This window comes from Capra hircus, chromosome 14, assembly GCF_001704415.2.
Source record: "Capra hircus breed San Clemente chromosome 14, ASM170441v1, whole genome shotgun sequence".
NCBI lineage: Eukaryota > Metazoa > Chordata > Mammalia > Artiodactyla > Bovidae > Capra > Capra hircus.
The window spans coordinates 59,008,785-59,020,994 of record NC_030821.1 but is presented as its reverse complement, the minus strand read 5'-3'; the positions used below and the strand labels follow the sequence as shown (position 1 = coordinate 59,020,994).

Sequence of the window (12,210 nt, the reverse complement as noted above, 5' to 3'; positions counted from 1 at the left end):
TGTAAGATGCTAACATTAGGGGAAGCTGAGTGAAAAACAGCAGGAACTCTGGACTATTTTTGCAACTTTTCTGTAATTCTAAAAATGTTTGTAAATGAAGTTTTAAAAAGTCCTAATTGTTGAAAAGGAAGGGAGGAGGAAGAGGGAGAAGGGAGAAACGGCAAAGGAAGCGAGGTAACCTGCCCGAGGTCACCCAGCTGTGACTGGGGAGAGGCTGGTTTGAGCTCCAGCCGGTGGACCCAGGCGTCCTTCCCTGTGTGAGACGTGAAGTGAAAGGAAACTCTAACCCACCTGAAGCCCACCTGAAGGAGAGCGGGAATGTTCTCTTGAAACCCCAATTTAATTTTCCATTAAAAAAACTCTTCTACAATTCTATAAAGCAGTTATCCTTCAATTTAAAAATAAATTTAAATATATATATATATATATATATGCAAAAAAAAAAAAAAGGAAAAAAAAACCCCTACTACCTGTGGTTTAACTTGGAGGACCCTTTTAGTGAATACAATATGTCCATGTTTTTAAAAATTAATAATAAATGTGAAGTCAAAAAAGTCAAAATTGCTATAATTTAAAGGCTGTAAACAACTTGAAGGTAGGGACCTCATTGACAGACTACCTAAAAATGCAGGTATTTAAAGAAATATCAGATTCATATTCCTTGATGTAGTAGAATCAGAGAATGGTTTGCAAAATGCCAGAGCACTTACATAATATACAGTAGAGGGTAAAATTTAAGTTCAAAACAGGAAACACTGGATAGATTCTTGTATAAAAATACTTATAGTAAACCAATTACAAACAAACCACAGTGTAACAGGTAACTAACTAAATTAGCTATGGGATTTACAGAGTCTATACAGTTATTACAGCTCCTGTAAGAAGGCTTAGTGACATGAAGATACTAGTCTGCCACACAAATAGAAAGCAGTAAACACACCAGAACTCAATGGCATGGCAAATTTTGGGTAACTGTTATTTTCTTCTCCATATTTATTTTTACTTGCCACATTTTCTACAGTGAACATTTTTATTAGTTAAAACTTCTCTGAGGATTCTTTACAAAGCATAAATTAGAACTGATTTGACATCAATACAAAATCTGAATGTGCACACAAATGCCTATTGTGTATGTCCCTAAAAGAGTGGAGAAAACCGTTTTAAAAAGCATCATCTATCATAACAGAACATTAAAACAGGGTAGTAATCTATATTTTTACTTCCTCTGAGCCATAGGGGCACATTTAGAATACATCAGAAAAATAAAGAATAAATACTTCAAAATTATATACTCGCTTACAAAATAAGTTCAACACTTGAATTTATAGAAATTAAATGTCTCCTGAAATATAAATAAATTCAAATTCCTTACTATATGCATTATCCTAAAATATGGGGGGGTTACAAATATGGGGGGGTTACAAGTGGGAGGGGGACATGGACTCCCAAGCCCTATAAACCAGGCCACTGCCTTTCTGTCTCACTGCTGTACAGACAATGAACAATAGCCGTCTAACACAGACGCAGGCTCTGGTCATGGAATGCGGAGACACCATCCCACGGTAGGTGAACAGCCACCAGAGGGTGTGAGGGCTGTGCTGACTGGCAAGGGCATTGGTATTAGCAGGTAAATAGTAAATTCCCTGCATCAGTAGCAAGTGCTTCCTGTCTGCATACTCTCTGGCGACCACTGCTGGGAGCCCGCGCCCCCAGCCAGGGACAGACCTGCTGCACAGCACGGGTCAGAGACACACAGGCCGAGACCCGGAAACCAGGGGCTGCATCCTGGCTCTTCTCCCTGGTGTCCTAGCGGCCTTGGGCAAATGACAACCTCTCTGTTCTTCAGTTTCCTTATGAGAAAACTGTAAAATGGAGATAAGACATGGGCTCCATCTACTGTGTTATAAGAACTGATGCATGTTAAGCATTTGACAGCGGATGGCATGGTCAAGTGCTCAAAAATGACTTGCAGGCATATGTAAAGTGACAACACGTTAGCTTAGTAAGTCACACAGTGACTTTGAAATGAGGCAAACAGAAAATGGGTAAATTCTGGTATATAGATTATATTTACTTTAAAAATATTATTACTTAATATTTCAGTGTTTAAAAATCTCGACACTGGGAAAGTCAAACTTATTTTGAACAAAATGGAAGTAAACATTAAATAATTAAAGCACTTTCAAAACAGTTTTCTATACTGTTTTAATTCATCGCTTACTCTTTTAGATGTTAGATATTCATTTTTTAATTTTAGCTTATTGTCATATTCTACACAGCTATATGGTTCTTTGTTAAATGGAAACGAATGTTTTTAGAAGAAAATCACTTTAATAAAGACATACATGTGCACCACACATGCAAACAGATAACAGAAAGCAGTAACTCTCCCCTCCATCATATTTTTCAACATCTCTTCAATCAACCACAGGGACGATGACAGGGTGTCAGTGCACCCACACCAGCAGGAGCTCAGAGCACAGAGCGATCTGCTTACCATGCCAGACAGCCGCATGTCCGTCCCACAGAGTCGCCACCGTCTTCCTCGCGCCATCCCACAGATTATGGGAGTAGGCTTCTTTTAGCACATTCTTCCTCTTATAAATGTGTAAGAAAATGATAGTAAGGTAGAGCAGAAAGATGGTGAAGTAAGGGAGTATTAAAAGGAGGAGTGGTGTGAAAACCCACAAGAGGTAGTTTGCAAAATTCCAGTAGTCCTCCAAATGCTCCACACCAAGCCACGCTTCAAGTACGTGGATGAGACAAGTCATGGAGGACATGGAGTCCTGTCCCACACCACAACTTTGGTTCTTGTTGGTCATTTTTCTTTAGGTGGAAACAGCAAATGCAGTCTCTTTCTTCATCGTCATGGCAGGTCTTCAACTTAGCCACTAGAAGGGAGAAATAATCCAGTGTGATTCTCTTCGCAGCTGAGAGGTTACATGTTTTGGTCTACGTAAAATATGGTGCAGAGTCATTTCTTAATACCAAAAATGAGTCAGTTGTTAACTCTTAACTTCGTTGAAGATTTACATGTGAAAATGGGTATCCTCTGTCCACTTGTGAAGCGTGCTGGACTTAGCTTCTGAAAGTAACTCACAAGCTATGGTTACGAGAGGAAAACAAAGCCGATGAATGAAACTGCAGCTTGATCTGAATAATTTGACTATATCTTAAGTGAATCATACTGAGCATCTGTCTCTTAAACTACCTTATGTTGAGATAACTATTCTTCACAGAAGAAAACATCAATATCTGATTCAATAAAAGTAACCCAATTCTTTAGGAAATGACAACATATGTTTTGGGGTATTATCTTTTACAAGCAGGTTTACAGAAAAGCTCTCTGTTCCTTTTATGTTATACAATAATAAAAATTTACCAACATAGTTTTTATCTTATACGTTACTAAAATTTCTCTTGTATCTTAAATGACTGAAGAAACAGAGCATACAATTATTTTATGTCAGTCCCTAAAGCATTCACTTAACTTACCAGAAATTAGATAAATATTTTGTCCCAAGTTTCAATGTCTGTATTCTGGAAAACACCATATACAAATGGAAGAAAAATATGATTTAAAAAAAGATAACCATTAATACCTAGAGATAGAATTTCCATAAAATAAATGGCAAGAGACATAAACACAATGTGTGACAAATATGTTTCCTGCCCTACACCAGCGTATCATAATTCAAAATTATACTCATGCTACCAAAGCTTTTAGTGAGGACCTCTATGTACTGTTTTAGCTCTCTATTAAACGGTTCCTCCATTCACGGGCTTTTTCAGGCAAAAATACTGGAGTAGGTTGCCATTTCCTCCTCCAGGGGATCTTCCTGAACCAGGGATCAACCCACATCCCCTGCATTGCAGGCAGATTCTTTACCACTGAGCCACCTAGGAAGCCCCTGTACTCTAAACACCCCCACCTAAGACGTTTTTTTAATTCAGAGTTACAGAAAACTGTGCTTCTTTAGAGAAAAAATATGAAGTTAGGATGTGTAACAGGCAATGTCTCTTTTTAGTAACTGCTGGATAAGCTGACGGTCAAACATGATATTCGATGACACAACTGTATTAGCCCTCATGATTACAATGTCCTACATAATATATCCTTCTTCCATTCCTATGTTATCTGCTTCTGATTCTATTCTTAGAGATATTTTATCATTATTCCATACCATATAACCTTAATGAAAATCATCTCAAATCCTTTGTGGATGAGATGGGAAAGGAAAAAAATGAAAGAAAGAGATTGAGGGAGAGGGAGACAAGATGTATAAAAGAGCAATCACGTGATGTCTTGAAGCCAAGATTATCTTGCTAATGAACTAGCGTGTTGGCAGCACACAGAATCGACCTATTCTTCCAGGGATGCAGGTTGTGTCCAATTTCCTGGTAACCCACAGCACTTATCGGTGAGAAATCTGGGCCTGTGGTGGTGACAGCAGGTAGACACAGCACACACTGAGCCCACAATCTGTGTTTTATTTACATCACATTTTAACCAACCCATCAAAAGAGTCAACCAGAAGGAAATGGCAACCCACTCCAGTATTCTTGCCTGGAGAATTCCACGGACAGAGGAACCTAGCATGCTACAGTCCATGGGGTCGCAGAGAGTTGGACACAGCTGAGTGACTAAACATAAACACACACAGAGTTAAACCACTAAAATTTATCAGTGTTTGAGCATTCAGAGTAAAACAGCACAGTAAAACTTACTACTTTTTAAAATAGGAGCTTTCCTCACTGGGTGGCTATCATCAAAAAAAAAAAAAAAAAGAGGAAAATAACAAGTGATATTGACGATACAGCAAAATGAGAACCTTTGCACATTGCCAGTGGGAACATAAAATAGTGCAGTCACTGTGGAAATCAGTTATGCAGTCCTCAAAGTTAAACATAGAGTTACCACTGGACCCAGTAATTCTTATCCTAGGTATACACCCGAGAGAACTGAAAACAAAGTCATAGAAAAATCTGCATACAGTTGTTGACAGCAGCATTTAGTCATGATAGCCAAAAAAATGGAAACAACTCAAATATACATCAGTTGATGGATAAAAATATGCTACAGCCAGAAAAAAGATTACTCAGGCACAAAAAGAAATGAAGTACTAGTTCCTACCACAATATAAGTGAACCCTGAAAACATTATACTAGGTGAAAAAAAAAAAAAAGTCAGATACTGAAGGCCACATCTTACATGATTTCATTTCTATGAAACACCCAGAACAAGTTAATCCACCCAGACACAAAGGTTAGTGGCTGCCAGGGGCTGGCGGCAGGGCAATGACAAGCGACTGCCAATGGAAACAGAGGTGTCTTTGAGGGACAATAAAAACGTCCTGGAACAGGATGGTAGTGATGGCTGTATGACCTTGTGAATATACTAAAAACCACCAACTGGCACATTTTTAAAATGGTGAATATTATGATGAATTATATCTCAACAGAGAGAGCTTTTGAAAATTGTTAATACATTAAAATTTATGATAGCCTCTCTAATATGTTAAAAGCTTTTCCCAGGCCTGAAAACCAATCATTTTGGTGAGCTGACCCTTACTGCTTAATAGAACTGTCCCAGTAATCTAGTCTCATTTCCAATTTTTAATAAGATTCTAAAATCTTGTGATTTTAAAACCTTTAGTACCACCCTCCACCCAAATTGGTAGCAGAACTCTATCTCTTACCCCGGCCACATTCTGACCTATTACACATGCCACACACATACAGTAGAGGGGAGAGGGACAGTGCACAGTTGACTCCCAGACAGGTTGACTCCCAGGGACAGAGGCTGCGAGGACCCATCACAAGATCCAGCCACCCGGTAACAGCACCCCATGTACCACACACAAGAACCTCCTCCACAAATGGTCAACCCTTCGATTTAAAACATTCCAGAACAGAAAACTCAAAAGGTGCCCGTTCCACCTTCAAATGTCTGTGTCTGTGCTCAGTCATGTCCAGCTCTTTGTGAACCCATGAACTGCAGCCCACCAGGCTCTTCTGTTCATGGGATTCTCCAGGCAAGAATACTGGAGTGGGTTGCCATTTCCTACTCCAAGGAATATTCCTGACCCAGGGATCGAACTGAACCTGTGTCTCCTATATCTCCTGCATTACCAGGCAGATTCTTTACCATTGTGTCACCTGTTTGAGCAAAGACCTGAGGATGTGAGGAATCAAACCACGTGCGCCTTTGGAAGAGAATTCCTGGCTGAAAGAATGGTAAGCACAAGTGATGTGCACTTTGGGGTGGAGTGAGGAGCAGAAAAGCAGGCAGGCAGAGGAAGAGGGGTGGGGTGGGCAGTTGGAAACAGAGACTACTGTAGAATTTTGTGGGCTAGCTTTTACCTAAGTGAGAGGGAAAAAGTGTCAGAAGGATGAGATTCCCAACTTCAGTGCTCAATGACGGCTGTGTCGAGAATACGCTGCACAGGGGGCAACAGGAAGTTACTGAGGTCACCAAGATGAGTCATGAAGGTGGCAGGACAAGTGTGCAGAGGGAAGGCTATAAGAGTCTGTAAACTTCTGGATATATTTTGAGGATAAAGCCAACAGGATGCACTGGTGAATGAATGTAGAACATGAAGAAGAAGAGAAGTCTGGATGGCCACATGTTTTCAGGCAACATGGATGGGTACACGGCAGAGTTTGCCCCTTATTGTGGAACCCAAGACAAGTTACATAATATCTCTTTGCCTCAGTTTCTCCATCTACAAATGAGGATAACAGTATCAACTGAATAAGACTGTCTTGAAGTCCAAGATGGCAGAGTAGAAGAATGTGCACTCATCTTCTCATTCTTCAGTGCAAAGAAATAGAGGAAAAGAATAGAATGGGAAAGACTAGAGATTGCTTTAAGAAAATTAGAGATACCAAGGGAACATTTCATGCAAAGATGGGCTTGATAAAGGACAGAAATGGTATGGACCTAACAGAAGCAGAAGATATTAAGAAGAGGTGGCAAGAATACACAGAACTATACGAAAAAGATTTAATGACCCAGATAACCACGATGGTGTGATCACACTCAGGTAGAGCCAGATATCCTGGAATGCAACATCAACTGGGCCTTAGGAAGCATCACTATGAACAAAGCTAGTGGAGGTGATGGAATTCCAGCTGACCTATTTCAAATCCTAAAGGATGATACTGCGTAAGTGCTGCACTCAATATGCCAGCAAACTTGGGAAACTCAGCAGTGGCCACAGGACTGGAAAAGGTCAGTTTTCATTCCAATCCCAAAGAAAAGCAATGCCAAAGAATGTTCAAACTATAGCACAATTGCAGTCATCTCACATGCTAGGAAAATAATGCTCAAAATTCTCCACACTAGGCTTCAACAGTATGTGAACAGAGAACTTCCAGATGTTCAAGCTAGATTTAGAAAAGGCAGAGGAAACAGACCAAATTGCCAACATCCACTGGATCAAGAGAGTGCCAGAAAAACATATACTTCTGCTTTGACTATGCCAAAGCCTTTGACTGCGTGGATCACAACAAACTGAGGAAAATTTTTCAAGAGCGGGGAATACCAGACCGCCTTACCTGCCTCCAGAGAAATCTGTATGCAAATCAAGAAGCAACAGTTAGAACCTGACATGGAACAAAGGACTGGTTCGAAATCAGAAAAGGAGTACGTCAAGGCTATATATTGTCACCCTACTTATTTAACTTATATGCAGAGTACATCATGCAAAATGCAGGGCTGGATGAATCACAAGCTGGCATCAAAATTGCCAGGAGAAATATCAATAACCTCAGATATGCAGATGACACCACCCTTATGGCAGAAAGCGAAAAGGAAGCCTCTTGATGAAAGTGAAAGAGGAGAGTGGAAAAGTTGGCTTAAAACTCAATATTCATGGGAGCCAGTCCCATCACTTCATGGCAAATAGATGGGGAAACAACAGAAACAGGAACAGACTTTATTTTCTTGGGCTCCAAAATCACTGCATGGTGACTACAACAATGAAATTAAAAGACTCTTGCTCCTTGGAAGAAAAGCTATTACAAACCTAGAGAGCAGAGACATTACTTTGTGACAAAGGTCCTTCTAGTCAAGGCTATGGTTTATCCAGTAGTCATGTACAGATATGAGAGTTGGACCATAAAGAAAGCTGAACACTGAAGAATTGATTCTTTTGAATTGTGATGTTGGAGAAGACTCTTGAGAGTCCCTTGGACTGCAAGGAGATCCAACCAGTCCATCCTAAAGGAAATCAGTCCTGAATATTAATTGGAAGGACTGATTCTGAAACTGATGCTCCAATACTTTGGCCACCTGATGAGAAGAACTGACTTACTGGAAAAGACCCTGATGCTGGGAAAGATTGAAAGCAGGAGGAGAAGGGGATGACAGAGGATGAGAAGGTTGGATGGCATCACTGACTCAATGGACATAAGTTTGAGCAAGCTCCAGGAGCTGGCAATGGACAGGGAAGCCTGGCATGCTGCAGTCTGTGGGGTCCAGAGTCAGACATGACTGAGCGACTGAACTGAATAAGACTGTGTGAACAAAGCTTAGAAGAGTGCCTTCCACCAGAAAAGCACTAAACAAGCATGACTATCATCAGCTTGCCTGTAAAAAGAAGGAGCTGCTGGAAGAACAGGTTTAGGCATCCCAGGAAATCCTGGCCATCAGGAATTCAGGTTTGAACACATCTGGGTTGTACTGGACATCCAAGTGAAGATGTTCAACAGGCAGCTAGACACAGCAGAGTTTCATAGGAAGGTCAGAGCTACAGTAATACATCTGGGAGTCAACAACATACAGACCAGTACTGAAAACTGGAAAACTAAAGAATATCCCTCTAGGGAATGAACATAAAATAAAAGAGCTTCCATGACTGAGCCTTGGGGCCCTGAATATTTTAGAAGCTGGGAAGCCAATGAGCAACTAACACCCTCCTTCCAGGAGTGGCATCGTGGGCATCAGAGTAAGAAAGGAGGAGTCCTCAATGGTGCTGGGAGGTCTAGTAAGATGAGGAATGATAAGTGATCCTTGGATTTCACAACACAGAGGCACTGGCCAGCTCTGTAACAACAGTTTTGATTCAGTGTGGGATAAAAGGTGAAGTAGGTTCAAGAAGGAATGGGAGGGAATGAACTGGAAATAGCAAATATTCAGTGGAATGCTGTTGCATAAAGGCACAGAAAAACAGGTTGGTGGGGAATGTGGGTCAAGCTTGTTGTTGTCTCACCATGAATGAAACTACTGCAGTTTTTAATACCAATGATGATGTGTCAATGGGTGAACGAGAAATGGATGATCAAGAGAGAAGATAATTGCCAGGGCTCGGGCCAGAGGGGATAGAATACAGCGTACAAGAAAGAGGATGGCACGAAGAAGACTTACATCACTGATTATGAATTCATGTATTCAATAGTCATCAAGCAAGTATGCAGTTTGTGCTGGGCACTATTCTAAACACAGGAATGCATCAGTACACAAAATAGATGGTTATATAAGAAAACATGCAAAAGTACTTAGGATAATATGCCCAGGACATGTTAGTGACCTAAGCAATGCTGGCTAACTAAATACAGATAGAGGTGAATTTGTTCATCCAAATCTTCAACAAAAATATGGGCCAAGATAGAGTCCTAAAACCTTTCATGAGAGAACTATCCAAGGAATTTAAATAACAAGCTTTTGAGTTGATAGAATACTCATAAGAAAATGAGAAAATAGCTTTAGATCTCAATGAATACCACCTCTTAATTGTGCAGAAAAGTTAAAAACAGAAAGCCATGTAGACTTACCCAGTTACTAAACTAATTCAGGGAAAAACTGAGTCAAAATTAAAACCCAGTCCTACTTTCTACTTTGATTTTCATTACACTTTTTAAGTCTCACTCCCTCTCTTGACAGAAAGGCTAAAAATATTAACATTGCAATTTCTCTTCCCTCTACTTCTGCCTGGCCCTTTGCCCCCTCCAATTTACCACAGGCTGTACATGACTCCCTACCACTTTATTTTCATCCAGTAAAAACTATCACTGTTTAAAAGATGTTTTGGAGGAGATTTATTTTAGTTACCAAGATTCCAGAATATTTCCTAAGCCCCACCCCCCAAAAAACTCTCCAATGACACAGTTCTATGCATCATATACTTTCCCATCTGGAATTCACGTAACTTGTGAGGAAAAGCTGCCAAGTTGAAATATCAGCATGTCAATGCTGCTGATGAGGAACATTTACAGTAACTGACTTTGTAGATGTTAAAATGAGAATATTTCAAAAACCAGTAAAACAGAGGGCTATTTTGTTTTCTATAAAACCTTCAGAAAATAAATCTATTCTTTTTTTTAATCATTACCAGTATTTTCACCACCATGGATGGTAGCAGATTCATTTCTTATTTTTAGGAGCCAAATTGCAGATATGTTGAAAATGCCAGTTACAAGAAATACTCAGTGAAACACTAATTAATTTTCCCTTTTTCTTTTTGTGTATTTCATAATGTTTTAACAGGGTTCTCACACTCAGTTTCAGTGAATAAGCATTCTACTTCAAACCATTGATAAAGCAGAAGTTTGTTTATCTAATATTTCAGTTATGCTATCTGACAAAATCAACCATCTTATCTTTTGCCTTTCAAGCTTCAGACTCGTAAGTTCTGATCCGAATTCCCTTTCAAGATGTTTTTTCTTTTTCAATCCTAGAATGTCCCTCGATTCCTAGTTAAAATCTTCCACTGTTTGATAATTGCTGTTCTATCCTATTTTTTTAATCGACCTTTTCCCCCAAATGTTACACATCCATACTAATGTATCTATAATTGTGCAGCACTCTTATCTTCTTGAGTCACTAACATGAGTAAGAAACCAGTAAGGAAGCATGGGCATGAATTTGAGCAAACTGGGGAGGCACTGGAGGACAGAGGTGCCTGGCATTCTGCAACCATGGGGTCGCAAAGAGGCCGACTCAACTGAACCACAACAACTGATCCGGGAATAAACACTTCATTTGAATATTAAACTTCTACTTCCACCGACCAGTAAAAGCGGCCAGAACACGAGGGGCCATTCTAAACCTCTGGATTTTATTTCAGCTCTTAACTTATTCTGGGCTTCCCTGGTGGCTCAGTGATAAAGAATCCGCTTACCAATGCAGGAGACCCAAGAGATGGGGGGTAGATACCTGGGTTGGGAAGACCCCCTGGAGTAGGAAGGAATACCAAACCAACTTCAGGACCCACAGCACAAACCAAGTCCTAAGTGCTCCACAAGCTTCGTATGAGAGTGCTTCCTACAGGAAGTTGTCTGGGCGATCTCAACCAATGCCAAGCACTGCTTTTTTCAAATCCAGCAGAGCTGATCCAGTTTTCCACATCCTGGTTTGGACACACGTATCTTTAAGTATTGATCAGCAGTCCTGTTTTACAGGCTGCAAAACTCGGAGACCGAGACAGTCCCAGGCACCTCCAGAGTAGGTACCCACCCAGATTATTAACAGCACTGGTGAGAAGTCTGATGCTCATGGTTCTCTTCCATCCTTCCCAGCTGCCCTACGAAACAGGTGCTACTCATCACCCTTATTTACAGACTCTTACAGCCAGGTTTGGGGGGGTCAAGTGGCCAGCCCTGGTCACGAAGGTGGTATGAAGGGCATCCACCAGGACTCCCTCCGAGCCGGACGCGGGCCCCTCCCCAACACCACACAAGGGGGTGCCACTCGCATCCCCATCAGAGCGGCCCCGGAGGCAGACAGGGAGCGGAGACACCTCGCCCCCCACCCAAGTGGAGGCCACACCCGCCCAACTGCAGGGTTGGGGCGCAGGGGGGAGATTCAGGCCAAGGTGAACTGGCTCGTTGTCCCCCAGGCAGGGCCTCCCCTGCCGGCCACTCCGGGGCCCGAGCCGAACCCCGAGTCCAGGGGGAGCCTGGGACTCCGCGGGGCCCCGATGAGACCAGACGCGCGGCCTTGGAGCCGCGGCCCGGGAGACTGGCCAGGGGCCGAGGAGCGCAGGGTTCGAGGAAGCCCAGACGGGGACGACACACCTAGAGCGAAAAGCAGAGGCAGCTCTGCTCGCCCTCACCCTGGAGCAGCGGCGGGAGCTCCTCAGTGGCTCACCCGGGGAAGCGGAGACACTCGAGCAGCCGTTCTCCCCGAGCGACGCTGGAGGGAAAAGGCAAGCGACCGCTGCATCCCGGACAGTGTTGTGTGCTACACTGCTCGTCGTCCCGCCCCTT

The 12,210-nt window shown here is 41.8% G+C and overlaps 1 protein-coding gene across 7 annotated transcripts in view; it reads right to left on the bottom strand.

Annotated features, from left to right (window-relative positions):
• The window catches only part of TMEM68 (transmembrane protein 68), a 34,206-nt gene extending 22,007 nt beyond the window's left edge, over positions 1-12,199 (bottom strand). The window contains exons 1-3 of one of the 7 annotated variants that reach the window (XM_005688980.3): positions 12,019-12,184; positions 3,496-3,540; positions 2,498-2,891 (exon numbers count right to left, since the gene is read on the bottom strand). In XM_005688980.3, the coding sequence (XP_005689037.1) occupies positions 2,498-2,822 (325 nt within the window). In that variant the 5' untranslated portion in view covers positions 2,823-2,891; positions 3,496-3,540; positions 12,019-12,184. Of the gene's footprint in view, positions 1-2,497; positions 2,892-3,495; positions 3,541-12,018 lie in introns of all 7 variants that reach the window. The other 6 variants (XM_013969201.2, XM_005688979.3, XM_005688981.3 and 3 more) reach the window with 6 other exon arrangements.